Source organism: Python bivittatus, unplaced genomic scaffold (assembly GCF_059951505.1).
Source record: "Python bivittatus isolate LINGU-HERP-01145 unplaced genomic scaffold, Pbiv_v1 ctg000840_np1212, whole genome shotgun sequence".
Taxonomy (NCBI): domain Eukaryota; kingdom Metazoa; phylum Chordata; class Lepidosauria; order Squamata; family Pythonidae; genus Python; species Python bivittatus.
Window position 1 is genome coordinate 44053348 of NW_028277113.1, and position 20765 is coordinate 44074112.

The 20765-nt window shown below is 39.0% G+C and overlaps 1 protein-coding gene across 1 annotated transcript in view; it reads left to right on the forward strand.

The window, feature by feature from the left end:
* Window positions 1-1240: 1240 nt before the first annotated feature.
* Window positions 1241-20765, forward strand: part of XKR4 (XK related 4) — a 140866-nt gene continuing 121341 nt past the window's right edge. Inside the window, exon 1 of the mRNA XM_088130727.1 lies at window positions 1241-2143. Within this exon, the coding sequence (XP_087986853.1) occupies window positions 1281-2143 (863 nt within the window). The 5' untranslated portion in view covers window positions 1241-1280. The remainder of the gene's footprint in view (window positions 2144-20765) is intronic.

A 20765-nucleotide genomic window follows, 5' to 3' on the forward strand; every position in this document is an offset into this window, starting at 1 on the left:
CACCCGTCGCACGCGAAATGCCTCCCTGTCCCCTCTCCCCCCTCCTTACACCACCTGCTGCCAAAGACTCTCCTCCCGCCCCGTGGCCTGAGGCGACAAAGCCGCCCGCGCTAACGAGCCAAACGCCTGTCTTCTCTCTCCCTCGCCTCGCAAAGGCGGGAACCCACCAGCAATTCCCGCACTAGAGGCCTCGTTTATCCCTGCACCTGATCTCTGGAATCATCATCCTTTGTGCCCGCGTCATCGGTGCCCCTGGGGAGCACCAACTTCCAGAGGCCCCTGCGCCGCCAGCTCACCTCAGGAGCTGCCCAGCCTTCTCTGAGCTCCCCCACCCGCCTCCCGGTGCTCTCACTGGGCCCTCAGGACACGCCCCCTGATCAGCCTCGCTCGACTGTGGTCGATTTCAGAGAAGAAGAGCACGGGGGAAAGGGGGGCGACAGCAGGGAAACTATATACTCGCCCCTCCAGGCTGGAGTGGACGTGCTTGCGCCCTCAGGTGTGAAGGTGTCTGTTGGTGCCTTTGGCCTCTTCCGTTAGCGATCCCTGCTCATACTCACCCTCCCCGCCTTTTTCCTTCCAATCAATCTCCCTCTCCCTTTAGATCTGTTGGGAAACCAGCCACATTTCCTGACCACGAGTGGATCACTTTCTGTATTCGTCCTGCAAAGTGAGCAACATCAGGCACTTTCTCCCGTCCTTCCCACGCCCCCCCGCAATCTAATAGCCGAACAGCAGCTCCTCTCTCTCCCCTCAGAGCCCTCTTCCTGTTGCTTGTATGGCTCCCCCGTACCGCCTCTGAAGTACCACCGCCTCTCGCTTTCTCCCTCTCTTTCTCTTCCACACACGCCCCCCCCCGCCCTTCTGGGCGCCACGGCTATTCCGTGTGTATGTGTGCGCGCGCGTGTCTGTATGTATGGGGAGAGGGATGAGGTCATCCTCTTTCCCGGCGTCAGTCAGCTGGGTGGCGGCGGCAGCAGCAGAGGCAAAGTGGAGGGGCGGGCCAGGCGGAGAAAACGACGCGCCGGTCTAAGGACCGCTCCGCAAGCCGCTTCTGCCCGGGTGGGTGGGTGAGCGGGGCTCCCTGCAGGCAGGCGGCGCTCCAGCGGCGCCTGCAGGAGCCAGTGGCCCGGCCCCACCAGCTCTTCGGGAAGCCTAGCGAGGAGAGCGAATTGTCCGCGGAGGGAGGGGAGGGGAGGGGAGGGAGGGGGCGGGCTAAAGGGTGCTCCCGGACTGGGTCCCTTTCGCTGCTGCCGCCGCCGCCGCCGCTTTCCATCCGCATCATGGCCGCGAAGTCGGACGGGGGGCGGCTGAAGATGAAGAAGGGCAGCGAGGTGGCGTTCACGCCACTGCAGAATTCGGAGCATTCCGGTTCGGTGCAGGCACTGGCCTCGGGCTTCTCCTCCGCCGCGGAGGGCCCCGGCAGCGCCGAGGATGACGAGTCACCTGGCGGCGGCTGCTGCAACTCCGGCGGCGGGAGTCGAGGGGACGGCGGGGGAAACGGCGGGTGCCGCTGCTGCTGCTGTGGCAGCGGAGGCAGGGCGGCTGGTGGCTCGCGGGGCTCGGGCGGAGGCTCGTCGTCGCTGTGCCTGCGGCTGGGCAGGGAGCAGCGGCGCTACTCGTTATGGGACGGACTCTGGATTCTGGCCGCCGTGGCCGTGTACTTCGCAGACGTGGGCACGGACCTCTGGCTGGCGGTCGACTACTATCTCCGAGGCCAGCGCTGGTGGTTCGGGCTCACACTTTTCTTCGTGCTGCTCGGTTCCCTCTCGGTGCAGGTCTTCAGCTTCCGTTGGTTCGTCCACGACTTCAGCAGCGAGGACAGCGCCTCGGTGGCCCCTGCCTCCTCTTCTGCCGGACACGGCGAAAGCAAACTGCTGGTGAGCAGCGGCTCGGCCGCGGGGGATATGGACGCCGGGGCCCGGCCGGCCACGCCACAGAGGCAAGCATCCAATGCCAGCAAGGGCAACGCAACTAACAGCAGTAACAGCAGCACCACCAACGCGACCAGCACCACCAGTGGAGGAGGTGGAGGTGGCGGCTGCAGCGGCATCCGGACCCCCAAGAGCCGATCTGCCTCCTGCTCCTTCTGCATCTGGCTTATGCAGTCCCTTATCCACATCCTGCAGCTCGGGCAAATTTGGAGGTAAGGCACAAGCACCTCGAACTACCTTCTATGAAGTCCCTACAGCTAGGCTGCAAGGAAGAGAGATGGGTGGACCAGGGGGCCTTCTGATGGGCGGGAAGTGTCCCAGGGGGCTCAGAACTTGTTATCTTCCTAGCCACGTGCAGGATCAAGGCCTGAGTCCCGTAAACAATTGATGGCTTGAGAGATTTGGGGGGGGGGGGAACGGGGAGGGTTTCATGTGGAACTGCAAATCTCACCTTACTCTTAAGAGCTCATGCGATAGTGCATGAGTTGTACCTGTGTGTATCAGCCTGTAATTTTAAAGGGACATGTTTGAATGAACTGACCTGCCAAGGCAGTTATTCTTTGTGTATGGCTATATATGCAGCCAGATAGATTGCACTGCCAATGGAGCCACTTAGAGCTGACACACACAATGGAGAATTGCATTGTGTGCAATGTATCCCCCTCCCCTTCTAAGATTGGTTGGTTTCAGTCTTACCTTAGCTTAAAGAGGCATAGATGTCACCCCAGTTCCTTAAAATGCAAAACTTGGTGCTTGTTTTAGGAAGAATACATAGAAAAGTCCAACTTCTTTTCTAGATACAAGTCCATAGTGAAGTGTCCCTCTGAAGCAGACTTTTAAGACACAGTTGTTATTTCTGAACATTTCTTTGTTAAAAGTAACATGGGAAACGGTCAAACAAACAAATAAAAGGCTGATGACTTTGAAGTCTTGTCCTTCTGTAAAAGTCTATGCAAAATTGTTAGAATAACGAAGAACTAAAATTTGAAGGATTATAAAGTTTCCAAAACCTGAATATATATTATAGCCTGAAAATCCCTATACATGGATGGATTGTTAGTTATTTTTATTCTTTCTACAGCAACAGTAGTGGGTGTGAGTGTGGGTGCATTTAGAGTATTATGATCTATGGCAAATCTCAAAGTATATTTTGTATTCAGCAATCTTATATGCTAATGTTCCATGTTAATGCAATGCACATAGCACATTCTAGAAATATATTATTGTTTTTATGTTTATTTGAAAGGATTAGAAAACATGTTTCTGAACTGTTGTTAATGATGTTGAAAAACTTAATTACTGTACATTTTAATAAGGAGTAGAATAGGGTTGTTGCATTTAAAGTATATGCTGAAATTTGATTTTTATACTGTTTTTAAACCTAGATAAAGAACTACTTTAAAGATAACAATCGATTGCTTCGATATTATTGATTTAGTTACCAAATATATATTTCAATTAAACTTTCATTCTGGAATTTTTAAAATAATATTTCTGAATGACCATAATAGCTAAAATGCTATCTTTATATACTGAATATAATTCCAAATATTCTTATTCTAAAAAATATGCCTACCTTTATTTGTACTATTCCATCCTATCTTGATAAAATATATTTTTATTAAGTTGGTCACACCCTTGTGTTCACTTACAAGAATGAAGCATGACTATTATCCAGGCTGCTGATTTCAAAATGTAGTGTCCTGACCTTGGATGGGGGTGGGGACTAGGGAGTCATATAAGGTTTGAGTGCTGAGGCAGGTCAATGAGGTACCAAGTAGGATTGTTGATATAAGATTGGGGCTTTTGGATAAAATTGTGTTAAAAAGGAAACCTGAAACTGAGATATAGCATCTATGCTATAAAAATTTGAGAAGATGACATTATTGGCTATTTACTAAGGTAAGAAATACATTACCCAAGTCAGTTTTTTAGGCCTGCCAGCACTATTTGCTTTTACTTGTTAATATGGGTTTCATGATTTCTTACCTTTCAACCAGGAATAATAACAGTCACTCAGTGCGTATTTAATGTGTGGAAGATGACAAGAATTTTGTATGCAGTGGAATTCTGTTAATTGCATTTTACCCCCCCCCCCCACACACACACAGATGGTTATGAATGGTTGTGTTGGTAAAAATAGCAAACTTCATAACTGTTGTATGGATGAAACAAAATTATGATGTGCGATTAAGTTTCAAAAAGCATATATTCATTTTTATACTAATGTATTCTTATTAAGCCCATTTATACTGGAGAAAATGATGGGCAGTCAGTTATATGGGAAATCTAATCTGTTGCTGAGATTTCTTTTGCAAACATAATTTCAGTATAATTCAATATTTAGATATAAATCATACTAACTTGAAAAAGATTTACTCCCAAGTATGCTTGCACAGTTATTCGTTTAATAATTCCTGATGGTGACCATCTATCTATCTATCTATCTATCTATCTATCTATCTATCTATCTATCTATCTATCCATCCCTGAAGTGAAATTGGGGTTGGGTTGGGGGCTCTTTAAGAACTTCTGGTCCCAACTGAACATGGTAGAATTAATATAGTATATGATTCCTAACAGTTTTCCAAATTTCATTGTTCAGATTAGCAATAGTAATTCTGAATTTTCCACAAGGTTTCTTGGACCTAGTAACAGGGTAGCAATAGAGGTGGAGTTGTGTTATGAATTGTGCTCACCCATTAAAACAAATTGTGGAAGAAGGAACAGCAGTAGGAACAGCAAAAGAGAGCTATAATTTCTGTGAAAGATCTTGGCTCAGGTGTCCCATGTATTAAAATTTCCTTTGAGTTTGGAAGTTGGTAAGAAAATGGTAAAAAGTTCCATATCCTTTGTATTGTGATTACCAATATAGAAAACCTACACAAACATTCTGTTATAACTGGTAAGTCATCAAGGGACAGTGGGAAACATCTTACTCAGGAAAATCACCATAAGGATAACTGCCTCAGTTGTCCATAGTGATAATCTAGTTATCACTGCAAAAGCCACATTGCAACTCCTACAACTGAGAACAGAGGGTGAGAAAAATGAAAGGGGAAAATAAAGCTACATCACATATTTCTCCTTGCCTCTTTTTTTCCTTTGAAAAGCACACTTTGGTAGAACTTTAGGAACTTCCCATATACAATTCGTAATTGGTTTCTAATTCTGATATTTGTTAAATCGTTTAATTATTTTTTTCTTGAAACAGCTACATTCCTTAATAAATATAAATAAAAATGCTGAAAATATTGCTGAAAATATTTAAATAATAATAATAATTATTATTTCAATTAAAACATGCTAATTAAACATTAATGAAGGTGTTACTATAATGCTTCAAAAGTAATGCCTAATGTTTATAGTACATGATTTATTATCATTAACAGTTACATTTATACACTTCTGATGTGGGAAAAAAAGTATCTTTAAAGAGGCTTAGCATGAATTTAGTATCATTATAATTAGACAAGAAGTTCTTGCTTCAGTCAGGATTGAAAGATCATGCACCATGTCAGCAGTGATTTTATTTCCATTTTCTACCACCCTTTTATTGTATGTTTGTGTGTGTGTGTGTGTGTGTGTGTTAGAAAGGAATAAGAATGAGCATTTTTGCCATATATATGGCTATGGTAAATATATATGCTTATAGAGATTGTGAATATCATACCACTACTATCATCATTATCCTGAGTTTCCTCCAGAAGTTAAGCACCCTATCTTCTTATTTTTTCCATCATAGGTCTATGAAGTACATTGGTCTAAGTGATAGCAAATGGTGCAAGTCATCCAATGAATTTCCACTGCTGAAAGTAGACTTTTACCTGAGTTTCCCCAATTCTTGGCTCCCATAATATCCATGGGCTTACTGGAAATAAGAATCTACTGTATAAATTCTTTTCAGCAAAGATGCCAAAGGAAACAATTATTTGATGAAGATTCTGGAATGCATATCTTGAGTGAATATGTCATTTGAAAATACACAAAAAGTGAAGGCTAGAAAAGATATTTTGGTCTTATGGAAAGGTGGGTAGGTGGGGATTCCTGAATGGGCTGCACTTTATCCCTGATTTATCCTCCACAACTTCTGCTCCTACCACTTATTCTAATGTTTTGCCCATGTTCTAAACCAAAATAATGTCTTAATTTGCCAGACTGGTTCAAAATCAAAACTCCATTCCCTTTGAGAAAAACCTTCCTCAAAATGAATCTTCAGAACCGGATCTCAAATGAACCTAGTATAGCTAGTATAGTTTCAGGAAAGGAATGGACCAGAATGTTTAGCTTATCAAGGCCACTTGAGATTGGATTATCTATCTCCCATTTTTCAGTATATATTCTTAAAATGATTCCATGCCAAAAAAAAAAAAACCAGTAATGAAGTAAAATTAACATCAAGATAATTAAAAGAATTCAATAAACCAATATAATAAAAATCTAGTAAAATTAAAATGAACCTATAAATGCTTGAGAAACTTCTTTTAAAAATGTATTTCATCTCATATTAAAAAGAGATTAAAAATTCCAGATAAATCACTTTGGGGAAAATTCTAAGGGGAGTCTTAACCACAGAAGTTCTATCTTAGTTGATCACCTCTTTATTCCTGATGACAATGGAATCCAGAGAACTTTCTCTGATTCAGATCCCTGGATATTTCTGAGGTACTTAGGTCTTAATGTCACTTGGGGTTTAGAAGTCAATCATTAATTCCAAAATACCTTTTCTAGCCTTCATTTTCGTATATTTCCAAATGAGATATTCACTCATACTATGCATCCCAGAATCTTCATCAAATAATTGCTTCCTTTGGCATCTTTGCTGAACAGACGTTATATGCTTGGAAATGAATTGGAAGCAACATAGTTTTTATAATGGGAATAATTTGTTATGGAAGTTCTCTAACTGCTACATTTTGGACCAATGGTAATTTCTAATTATCGCTAAAGACAATTCCATGTATAATGTATCATGGTATGATTAGCTAAATATAGCTCAATTACAGTACCTGAGGTTTATCTGTACAGGAGATTTCACAGAACTGTTTCAGCTATTCATTTTGTATACCTCCTATTCCTATGTCCAGCTTCTTAGATTTAAGCATCCACCTCTTCTTTCTGCCTGCCTGCCTGCCTTCCCTTCCCTTCCCTTCCCTTCCCTTCCCTTCCCTTCCCTTCCCTTCCCTTCCCTTCCCTTCCCTTCCCTTCCCTTCCTTCCATTTCTGCTAGGATGAATAATGCATAGAGCATTCTTTAGCAGTATGCAACTAATGGAAAGTCTCCTTTGAGTTGAGTTAGTTCCTAGTGACTGTGTTGTTAGTTCTGTGCTGGCCATAGTAGAAAAGTAGTTTGCCATTGCCTTCTTCCAGGATTTTTTCTTTCTTTCAACTTTTTAGTCAAGACTATAGCCTCATATGTTCTGGTGGCCTTTTCTATGGGTACTAAGTCTTACCCTGCTTATCATTTTCAGATCATTCAAGGTCTGTTAGTGTTGCTATTTAGCTGGACAATAGATAATTAGTGATAGGCAAATATTCAGTTCTTCACACATGATTTTAATTTGGTTTTAAAAAATCAAACTCTTATCTAAGAAAATGAAAAATATACTTGTTTGATTAATTCCAAGTACAATTCCAACCCAATCAGGATCCCACTGTAATCTGGCTGGCATTCCTGGTGACTAGATTGACAAGGTTAGAAGCAGAGGGCTTGAATCCAGTCTGGTCCATTACAAAATGCACTGGCATCAACCACTCCTCTGGCCCAGAAATAAATGATCCTCAGCCCAATATGGCACATGGGTAGGATGAAGGGGCATAAGATTCAAGAGAGAGAGAGAGTCTGCTAGTTTTACACATGGCTTTTCTAGTATCAGTAATAAAACAGTCCTACTGAATAAAACAGTCTCTTTAAACATCTATCTGTGGCCTGTGAGCCTTCTAGTTCTGGTATCAGTCTGGGTTAAGCCAAACAACTGGGACTGAAACATGACCTAAGCCCCCGTCATCCCACCATCTAAGTTTCTCTGAGCCCTCATTTGCCTCATTCTGGCTACTTCTGCTGGTGCATCATAAGATGTTTCTCCTTCCTTCCTTCCTTCCTTCCTTCCTTCCTTCCTTCCTTCCTTCCTTCCTTCCTTCCTTCCTTCCTTCCTTCCTTCCTTCCTTCCTTCCACAAGGAGTATGGAAGGCATTTTTTATCTTTTTTTCCCCTTTTCATTTCCATGTTTCTCTTCCTTTCCACCCCTTTCTCCATCCTGATTTCCTTCTTCCATTTTCTCAAGCCATCAATTGCAGTCACTGTAACTTTGTGGGTGCAAGGATGTCTAAGAAACGCTTGGTAGCTGAAATGTTGCCATATCAGCATTTCTGATAACAAAGAAGGAAGGAGAGGATTCAGAAGGTTTCCCTTTCTGCATGGAAGTGCTTTATCTCATACTGATACTCTCTGTCTCTCTCTCTTGATTCAAATGATGCATGTATCCAACCATTCATTCTGATATTATTTTTCTGAATTTACTTCCTCCCCCCTCCCCCTCTTTTACAATAATTATTTGCAAAGATCACAGTTTCTGTGCACTACTGAACAAAGTATGATTCAAATTTATGGTATTCTAACTTCCTGGTGAAAATGGTTTCTGATCATGGTGGAAACAGGACCTTCTTTGACTGACACAGACAATACTGTTGGGAGAAGACAAAAAAGAAGAAGCAAAGATAGTGACTGCAATTCAGGCCAACAACACCATTTCCTCAGTAGTGGTTTATAGCATCCTATGTCATCATCCAACCATCACTATGTCAATATATCAGTAATGAAGACAAACTTTATATCACCACAATGATGACTGGATGATGCTATACTGCGCTATAAATTACTAGTGAGAAACAGCCAAAGGGTTTATTATCTAGTATCAGTTTGGCAAGCAGGACATTATATTTGTAAGTCACTTCAAATGCAAATGAACAAAGGCATAGAAGTTTGAATGTATATCAACACACAATTATTATTTATTTAAAAAATATATTTTTGTACATGATTTCATATAGCAGAACAGCTACTGTAGCATAAATCTGCAATGCTATAAATCACCCAAAATACATAAATTTTATAAAGTCTACTATTCCTCCCACAGTATGACACTTTTAGTAAGTGCTTCATGTTCATGTATTAAATATGATGAATATTGTGGGTTATTTTTGTTATGTACCTACTGAGTAGCAATTGTGTTTTACACAAATATTATCACTAAGGTGCCTACACAAACTTCAATGTAGATTTTGTTAATGGCTATATTGTAGCATAAGCTATGCTTCATGGGTTGACTAGATGACTACAGTGTAGGATACTTACGTTATTCTTAAGGATACTGCCCTGGTCATAGCAAGCCAATATACACTGCATGGCTATTTTGACTTCCACTTTACAGCATTCGTTTCTATCCTATTACCTGGGGTGAAAAGTAAGGGGAAAGTAAATTCATGATGATTTAATCCTTAATATTAATAAAGATTGGGGTGATATAACATTTGGAATCTCAACAATTTTGTATTCAACCTTGGAGCCAGTTTGGGGTAGCAGTGAAGGTGCGGGCCTAGAAACCAGGAGAGTATGAGTTCTAGGTCTCCCTTAAGTATGAAAGCCAGCTGGGTGACTTTAGGCCAGTTAGTCTCTCTCAGCCCAGCCCATCTCACAGGGTTGTTGTTGTAATTTAATTGTGGAGAAAACACTGACAAATCTGTTTGCCTCAGAACAACGGTAATTTTGGAAGCATGAATATTTCATTATGCATCTAAAACACTGGTTTTTCTAGGTGCTGATTTGGGGAGTTGGTTTTTTGGATGATGACAAAGGAAGCATCTACCTTTCTGTTCCAGTGATTGAATCAGTTCTTCTAGATTAAACCTTGGCCTGATGCATTTTGCTAAAAGGGAAAAGAGCACTTTAAAATCCATCTGTGTAGCACAGATGTTTGCAGAAAGACTGGCAACACAGCACCTCCTGCTGGCTGTTATTTTGAAAATGGAGCTCAGGTGAGAGGAGAGGAACTGAAAGGAAAGCCGTGTTACATGATTATATAGCAGTGTTTCTCAACCTTGGCAATGTTAAGATAGGTGGACTTCACCTCCCAGAATTACCCAGCCAGCCACGCTGTAAATCTTGTCCCACTCCATTTGAACCAAGTTCTATTTTCAGAACAGCAGTTTGTAGCAAGCTTGGCTGAAGATCCCAACATGTAATGAAATCAACAGGTAGTTCAGGAGATTTCAGGAAGTGCAGCTGGGACTACCTTATCCCTGAATGTGGTCCTACTTTTTGAGATAGAGAAGATCAGGAAAGTGGAGCAGCAGGGATTTTAGGGATCATATTTATTGTTATAAGGCATAATAACAGAATCTTGAAAGCCTGTCAGAATTTCTCTGCTACAGGACCAAGTAATCTTTTCTGAACTCCTCCCCCCTTTAAGGGTTTATTCATCCCTTCCGCATTCCCAAGGCCACATTTATATTCCATCACAAGTAGTCATCAAATGTTATTGCACTCTCAATTTCCACCATTCATTTCAGGGAAAATATCAGTCCCGTGAGCATAAAATAATGTTTACTTAGCTCATATCCTTTGATGACTAATTCTGTTGTGCCTATAAAAGGACCCTTGGATTACAGTAAATGTATATACGGTATGTATTTTATATATATTTATAGTTTTAATCTCTTTGTAACCCTCCCAGAATCCCCTATAGTAGGGGAGATGGGCGGGAGAGAAATCAAATAAATAAATGTATGTATGTATGTATGTATGTATGTCTGAATTTGTCTCAGAAAATAAATGCATTCAAATCATACACCAACCAAGAAACATGTAGCTTTCCCTATATTTCAGTTTGACCCATCCTTTTTCTCTTGAGTATTGCAATGTATTATACTGAATGTATGTACTGGTGTGTCATACCAGTGTATTGTAAGGTCTGAGGGTGTGTCAAGCACAGTGACTTAGTACTTTAGTATTAGTTTTTAAAAACAAAGTTGAACCAAAGGAATTTGGAAATTATAAAGGCATTAAGTTAATGAACCATATAATGAAGTTATCACTGTATAATATCTTAGAGAAGTAGGTGAGGTCAGTAACAATCAGTTCTTTTTCTTTATATGGTGAAGCACAATCAATGCCACTTTGTGCATAACTTTCTACAAATGAAACACCTGGAAACTAGAAATGGTTTTTTGGGTGGTGATTTGTCCATAGTTAACTTGTTAGGTCCCATTAGATGACATTGCTTAATGGATGGGACAAAAAGTATGTCCAACTTGTTGGATCTTATCGGGCAGGCAGATGGGAGACAGATGGTCTCTCAAACAGCCTATTCCATTAAGGATTAAAGTGACAACCAGCACTTTGAATTGCACCTGGAAGCTCACTAGTAACCAGTGGAGCTGGCATAGCAGAGGTGTTACATGGGCATACTGTGGTATACTCATAACTGCTCATGCCACTGCATTCTGGACTAGCTGTAGCTTCTAAGTGGTCTTCAGAGACAGTCCTATGCAGTAATCCTTTGTGAGCTGACCAAGAGGCAAGTGACCATATGAAAGGATTCTAGAAAATCAGCAAACCTGATCTTAGTTCTTCTAGACAGTTTGTGATTAGTTATTTAAATCCTGTGAAAAGTTTGTCCCACTTCATTTTTTCTGCTTATATAAGCAGCATTTACCATCCAACCCAATTTTAATCCTTCTATTCAGTTTTGGTCTGTTTTACAATTCCTATAAAAAACCCCTGCCTGGGTTGATTTCCCCACCCTATATAGGTTCTGTTGTATTGAAGTTTTGTTTTGCAGAACCTTACAGTCTCGGGGCTCAAGCAAGGCATTATTCACTCATTACTCACACAAGAAGGAGCTGTACAGTTCAACCTGCACCTGGCTGCAAAATTAGTTTCATGACATCATCACTGCTTTCAATGGGAAATTACAGTGGGGCAAAAAAGTATTTAGTCAGCCACCAATTGTGCAAGTTCTCCCACTTAAAAAGATGAGAGAGGCCTGTAATTTTCATCATAGGTATACCTCAACTATGAGAGACAAAATGGGGGAAAAAATCCAGAAAATCACATTGTCTGATTTTAAGAATTTATTTGCAAATCATGGTGGAAAATAAGTATTTGGTCAATATCAAAAGTTCATCTCAATACTTTGTTATATATCCTTTGTTGGCAATGACAGAGGTCAAACGTTTTCTGTAAGTCTTCACAAGGTTTTCACACACTGTTGCTGGTATTTTGGCCCATTCTCCCATGCAGATGATCTCTAGAGCAGTGATGTTTTGGGGCTGTCGCTGGGCAACACGGACTTTCAGCTCCCTCCAAAGGTTTTCCATGGGGTTGAGATCTGGAGACTGGCTAGGCCACTCCAGGACCTTGAAATGCTTCTTACGAAGCCACTCCTTCGTTGCCCGGGTAGTGTGTTTGGGATCATTGTTATGCTGAAAGACCCAGCCATGTTTCATCTTCAATGCCCTTGCTGATGGAAGGAGGTGTTCACTCAAAATCTCACGATACATGGCCCCATTCATTCTTTCCTTTACACGGATCAGTCGTCCTGGTCCCTTTGCAGAAAAACAGCCCCAAAGCATGATGTTTCCACCCCCATGCTTCACAGTAGGTATGGTGTTCTTTGGATGCAACTCAGCATTCTCTCTCCTCCAAACACAACAAGTTGAGTTTAGACCAAAACCTTCTACTTTGGTTTCATCTGACCATATGACATTCTCCCAATCCTCTTCTGGATCATCCAAATGCTCTCTAGCAAACTTCAGACAGGCCCAGACATGTACTGGCTTAAGCAGGGGGACACGTCTGGCGCTGCAGGATTTGAGTCCTTGGCAGCGTACTGATGGTAGCCTTTGTTACTTTGGTCCCAGCTCTCTGCAGGTCATTCACTAGGTCCCCCCGTGTGGTTCTGGGATTTTTGCTCACCGTTCTTGTGATCATTTTGACCCCACCGAGTGAGATCTTGCATGGAGCCCCAGATCGAGGGAGATTATCAGTGGTCTTGTATGTCTTCCATTTTCTAATTATTGCTCCCACAGTTGATTTCTTCACACCAAGCTGCTTGCCTATTGCAGATTCAGTCTTCCCAGCCTGGTGCAGGTCTACAATTTTGTTTCTGGTGTCCTTCAACAGCTCTTTGGTCTTCACCATAATGGAGTTTAGAGTGTGACTGTTTGAGGTTGTGGACAGGTGTCTTTTATACTGATAACAAGGTCAAACAGATGCCATTACTACAGGTAACAAGTGGAGGACAGAGGAGCCTCTTAAAGAAGTAGTTACAGGTCTGTGAGAGCCAGACATCTTGCTTGTTTGTAGGTGACCAAATACTTATTTTCCACCATGCTTTGCAAATAAATTCTTTAAAAATCAGACAATGTGATTTTCTGGATTTTTTTCCCATTTTGTCTCTCATAGTTGAGGTATACCTATGATGAAAATTACAGGCCTCTCTCATCTTTTTAAGTGGGAGAACTTGCACAATTGGTGGCTGACTAAATACTTTTTTGCTCCACTGTATATGCATAAAGAATAGGCTCCCACCCCTACACTCCTTTGTACAAAAATATTCCATCTACCAATAAATGAATTATTCCCAAAATTGTTGTTATACCATAGTATTTCATACTGTATATGAGTACCTCAAATTCCAAAGGATTTTTAAAAAACCATTTTGCAATGAAACAACCATAAATAGATAGTTAAATTAATTCTTAATGATAAAATCTATGTTAATCATAGAAGAATCCTTTATTTGTCTATTATTTTCTAAATCTGCTCTCTTTATAATATACAGGCAAACACTACAGCATAGAAGGACAGATTCACAATATATTCAGTATGCATTACTCATAAATTCAATAAGCATATCTCTTGAAAGTTACTGCGGATAGATTAGGGGCCTGTTGACTTTCCAGTTGCACAAAGTTTAGAACAATAAAAACTAGGTCAATATAAATTAGAAAGACATTCATCAAGTACATTACTACAAGTTGATTCTACATATAGCAGACTTGCTATCGTATGAAGAGTTTTGTTTTATACATGCAGAATTAACATAATTTTATCAAGGACACATCTATGATGCCACTATGATAATTACACCTCTTTAATCTTTGGCTGCACATCCTGAAGACATTTTTGCCTTTAGTGTAGGTTTTGTTTGGGACTCCTTAGACTAACATCTTAATTTATTTTACTGGTTGTATGTACATTCAAAAACTGTAAAAACATAATTTTGATGGCTAACTTTACATCTTCCTGCTGATATTTTGAAGCATCATGATTTGAATCATGCTATGATTTCTATCCTTCTTGACTAGAAGAACTAATGTACAATTATTAGGAACTATATTGATATCTAGCTGAGCCTCATTTAAATGCTATAAATGTAACACATTTTGGTAGCATTAATGATTTAATCTTTATTTAATGTCTAGGAGGTGGATTGACGTTATAGATACCACTAGGACACCTTTCATATAGTACGCTTTCTTTTTCACCACACAGGTCTGCTTGTCCAGATGTTGTTATTAGCACACATTTTTGTGGTGAGGTATAATCATTGAGTCTATTTCTTCACATTTCTCTCAAAGTTAAGTTGGAGGCCAGAGTATGATCATTTGCCAAGAAGTATACTTGAAATATTCTGTGGTAATCTAGGAATATGCAGTGCTCATACAAAATATTTCTAGAATTGAATATTCAGAACTTAGGACAGATATTTTTTCTACACAATCTTCCTTTTTACATTAAGCTAGAAAATATAAAGCAATATTTTCATCTTGTAAGTGTTATTAATTTTTTATTATTATTTTATGTTATTATGTTAAAACCATAGGCTCAGTCAGCATTTGCTTTTGTCTTTATCTTCCCAACTCTGTTTGTTGGGTAATATGGCCCCAAGAATATAGCCACAACTTGTAACCTTTTTATGAGCCAATTTTGCACCTACTCTAATCCAGAAATACATATGTTCCTGATGCACCATACCCATCGATAATATATTTGACAGTGCCTATAATTTTCCTGAAGCATTGCAGTTTATTACCTTGCACTAGGAAAAAGTTTGTATTCAAAGAACAAGAATGGAAAAGGAGTTCTAAAGAAGCTTCTATACTAAATTTTATTTTGTTATTGTCAGCCTATTGCTGTAGCCAGTTAGTATCATTCTGAATTGTCCTCTAGTGTTTTAGCTGTAAGGGCCATGCAGTGCTTTAATTTTGATTTGGAAGAACAACTCTGGAACATGGAGGAATGTGAACACAACACTTCAACACTTGTCTGTGACTTATTAAAGGAGCCACATCTGTTTCTAGGATCATACAATTGCTAAAAGACTTCAAATCAAACCTCTAAAGCAAATCCTTTAAATCAAATCTGAAGCACTGCACACCCCTAATAGTTACCCCATCCAATTTTGTGACATCTGAGAATCTGGTAAGCATTCTGTCCACCTTGTCTTCCAAGTCATTAATAAAAATGTTGAAAAGTACATGATCCAGGACTGAATCTTGTGACACCCCACTTGATATCTCCTCCAGCTGGATAAGGAACTACTGATGAGGATTCTTTGAGTATGATTTTCAGATCAGCTGGGAATCCACTGTGTTGTCATGCTTTGTAACCCACACTTAACTAGCTTGGTAAGCACAGTGTTATGGAATACTTTATCAAACACTTTGCTGGAATTATTAATATTGCAGTTTAATATATATTAAGCCTATTAAAGGTTTATTACTTTTTAGGTTTTTGGTTTTCCACATTTAAAAAACTCCTGCTGAATTTGGGGGTGCAATCCCTGGCACTCTGGATAGCTCCAAAAAAGGAATTCAAGGGCTTAATATGGACCACTGAAACCCCAAACTGTAATTTGATATAATTATTTCATCTTAAAAAAAAAAAACAGTCATGGTAGTTGTTAGAATAGATTATTGTGAGTTTTAGTTTTGGTGTTGTTGTTTTTTCAGGACAAAATCCAAAACAAAAGAATTATATATTTGTCAGAGGATCTGTGCAATTCCTTCTTCATGGCAAATGAAGTATTGCTATGTCACCAACACGCTCAGAGTATATTAAACCATAACATACAAATAAGCATGCTTTATTTTTCTGCTAAATGCTTTAAAAGACTCTTTTATCATGAATAGGGAGATTCCATGGGGTGGGAAAAAGGAATTTAGCAGAATATATGTGAGCAAAGAAGGAACAAAAAACAGAGATTATTGGTCACATCTGATATGACAGCAGAAATCATTTACATAATTTTAACGTCACATAGTCAAGTTTCAAGAGAAAGTATTTTTTTTCAGTAAAAGATTCAGAAGTTTTTTAAAAAATGTGTTAGAAAGTAATTTACCAAGCAATTCTTTGTAAGACACTTTAAATCTTCCATGAAAAGGATACCAATAATGACAGATCATGGAACTTAGTGAATCAATACGCATTGATGCAGAACATAATACAAGTCTTTCCACAAGTAATTACTAGTTAAATATAACTAATTAATAACTAATCTCAGAAGTATTATGAATGGTTAACTATCCCTTTGTCTTGAGCATCTGGAAACATGAAACTAAAGAACAATTACAGCAGAAAATGTTTTAGGCTAAAGAAAGAAACCATTAATATGAGTAGGGGGAAAGCAGACAATAAAAATAACCTGATGTCTAAAGTTTATAAACTCTCTTAGAATATCATTATAATATGACTGATTAGGATATAGATGCCAAGGCTTCACATATTTACATAAATAGTATCTCTATCATTTTATGTCAGGTATATCTTTTCTAAATTCATTATTAAGTTGTACATTATTCTCAAAAATCATATAATGCTAGAAATGTGGAAATGAAACAGCAGCTTTGTATCATTTTTACTGTGTTTCAGCCAGTAATTAAAAATTATTGGTGTCCTATTAGAAGAGCAACATAGCAAACTAAATTTATTTATATACATTTGTATATATCAGAGGTGCTCAATGTGGCACCTATGGGCATTAGTGTGGCCACATACACTTTCATCAATGTCCCCTAAGGCACATGCTATTTTAATTATTTTTCTGTTAATTTGACAAACAAAGGATGAAATGGGAAGCTGGCCTCCTGCAAAGCAAAGCCCCAAGCTATAACATCATACCTCTTTATCTCACACAGGCCAATTCTTAGAAAATAAAAATGGAGCATTCTGCAACCCAATGATTCATTTAAAGTATGCTGACCTGCCAAGGGTGGGGGTGGGGGGTGGGGGGTGAGGGTGTAATGTAGGATGGTACAGAGCATCTTCAGAAGCTAGAGGAAACAGCAGGATGCATCCTTACTATTTTGTCATCTGTAAAGGGGGTTAACATTGAACATGTCCTCCCTGGCAGTCATTAATGAGATGGTCTGATTGTAGCTACTTTATATAATAATTACACTACAACATTGGCTTTTTTTTAATAAGCCCTGGTACATATGTTTGTCCAAATAATCACTATGATAAATAATGTAAATTCAGCCATACAAATTCAATAAGTAAATAATTTTTTGAAAAAACCATGGTTCCAAGCAAAGCAAAGGCCTCACAACATAATTCTAATTTTGTCAGCTGTTTTGACAATTCCACTGTTATAGCTTTTAATGTGCCAATAAGGGGGAAACTTTTGCTGGTTTACTTCATATTCTCTTTATTTCAACTGTTAAGTCCTGACAGTTTATGATTATTCCCATTTCCTTTTGAACTCCTTTAGTGTCATTTAGTATTGCCCCATCAATAAGTGAAACTTTTGGCATTATTGTATTTGTATTATTTTTGCCACTCAACCATGTCTTGCTTTATAATTTGAGCAGTTATGCTACAACCACTGATTAGATAGCCCACAGTCTTGTCTTTTTACATACAGTATAACACATTTGCTATTGTTTCCACTTTTTTGAATTTTTGTTTTTAAGGCATTTGTGGCTAGTGCTTGTTCTTAGCTTGTGGCTATAAATAGTAAGCCTTCTGCTTCCTTCTATTTTATTACTATTCTTATTTTATTATTAGTGTTTTTGTTTTCCTTTTGTTAATTAGTTTAGCATAATAAAATTACATTAAAGAGATAGTTTTATACTCAGCATATTAGGTGGGGGAAAAACCCTACTGTAAACAAAGCAATTAACAAAGATTTACCAGAGTGAAGCAAAATTCAGTAGAAGATAATTAATGGGGCTGATACAACTCAATAATAACTACTTTGAACTCCAAACAATAGTGTGTGAATGTGTATGTCAGAAGGACACATTATAATTACTGTCAGCAACCATTTGCTCTGGGTTAATTAGAAACATGTGATAAGTGATTATACTGATTACTGAAATACGGGCTATGCTATGATTTTTAAGTATAACATTTCCTTTTCTTATCTGTTTAGTTATACCATGGATACTTTGAAAATAAACACAGGAACTTACCTCACTAAATAGATAAGAAATATTTTTTTCTGGTGCATGATTACATTTAGGGCTAAATTAAATTATCAAAATTATGAAGAGAAAGAAAAAGTGATTAGACACTTGACTACTTGTTTTTGGACTAGATGCAGACTAGTGACCAAGAATTTATCTGAACCACAAAATTAACTTTTTATTAGGCATATACTTCTGCATATGGACTGGGCTAAGTCCCCTCCATTCAATTTTCCACTTCTGAGATCAATCAAGTAAATTTTCATATTTATCACCAGACTGGACCCAACTGGAGAAGATGTTACTTCTTAAAAGTTACATGTTGGTTGAGAGGTCTTCCCTGTCTTTTTCTTTTCTTTTCTTTTTTTAATAACTTTAAAAAGCTTAGAATCCTTACAGTAGTGTCAGGTTCTCTGAAAACAGAAGCTTTTTCTCTGGTGCTTCCATGGCTGATATGGGAAGCCTCAGAGACTTCAAAGAGCCTATGCATTTTATAACAGTCTTCCAGGAACTGAAGAACCCCCTTACTATGAAGAAATATAATGAAGTAGTAGTAATTTAATAGGTGAAAAAACTGAAGTTGTTTTTCTCCAATATATATGATTTACATAGCATGTGATAGTATAAGGCTTCTATTCACCCCATGGCACATTTGGATTAAACATGGTAAGTGATTATAAAAGTGTTTCTCAGCCTTGGTAACTTTCAGATGGGTAGGCTTCAACTCCCAAAATTCCCCACCCATCTGAAAATTGCCAGGGTTGAGAAACCCTGGATTGTAATGTTGGTATACCTTGTGAATGAAAGCTCATTATTTGAAAATATCATTAATCTGTATTTTTTCTCAGATTACTGGAATTTACTTGGATATGTCAGGACCTATAATTCAAACTGTATCTCTAGAAAAAATAACTTGAAATTGAAACAAGACTAATTACAAATAAATTGGCTCATTAAAAGCATGTTAATTAAAACAACTGAATTATGAATATAATGATTGGTATTCATTTGTGGTTTTTAGGAACATACCATCACTGGAAATTCATTACTCCAAAATATCAATAAGTAAAATCTGAAGCAGTAAATATTTGTTTGCTTACAATATGCTATCATTTTTTTTTAATTTTCCAAGCATAACTTTTTAAAAATTAGGAAAGTTGCTGGTAGTAATATAGTCACAGCAAATTCAGACCTTCTACATTTTTATTTTATTCCACAGAACTATGTCATATAGTACAAAATCAGGAACTTTAGACTTCAGACTATAGAATTTAAATTTACAATAAATATCAGGCTTCACACTTGAGCTTGATAAAAAAAAAAACTTAGGTTTCTTCATCCTTTATTCAACTCTGAAATAATTGTAGCAGAAGATTCCCAGATATGACTCAGTTACGTTAGAATCTTTATTGCAGACAAGAACAAATCCTTAAATACAAAAGATGATTAGTTATTGTAGTGCAAAGAAGTCACAGCTTTCTAGCTTTTTTGACTTACTGTAGAAAACATTCAATTCAAATTACACATACAGTACATTCTCATTCCTAACCAGCATACCTCTAAAATCACCACAAGCATTCCTTACACAGTTATGCAGACAGTATTAAACAACAAAGAGGACATATCATATACCCTTATCTTACTTCCTACTTGACATTGAAGCATTTGCTAAGTATTCCATTTATCATAATACATAATTTACCAATCTTCAATTCCATACTAATTCCATACTGAATGACCGCTTCATAATACGCATTCTCAAAATCAACAGATACAACAAAGTTTGGCTGGTGTGGGTCTTCCGGGCTGTGTGGCCGTGTTCTTGAAGTTTTGTTTCCAGCCATTGAGATTCACAAACACCAGCACAGTTTCAATAAAAAAGAGGAGAGTCTAAAAATCAACAAAACCTGGCTACCAATCCTGAAAAATACAGCCTGCAAAAGGTCAACGAACTCAGCTCAACCACCAGGACATGTGAACAGTTCACACAATGAACTTGCTAATCACCCCCAGCAGCCCCTCGTTAACAATTCAATAGAAGAAAAAACCCTGCCTAATCCCCAGGAAGATACACACAGATTCTGACACCAAAACAAGCAGCCACTCAGTAACTCAACCCCCCCCACACCCCCAATCCCCCCCCCCAGATCTCTATAAATACCCACAAAAAGGGTCACATCACCCTGGGCACAGAGAGAACTGCTCCTGTCTGTGCTCCTGCTCTCTGAAGATGCCGGTCACAGGTGCTGGCGAAACGTTAGGAAACAAAACTTCCAGAACACGGCCACACAGCCCGGAAGACCCACACCAGCCATCGTATGCCGGCCATGAAAGCCTTCGACAATACAACAAAGTTTCTTTC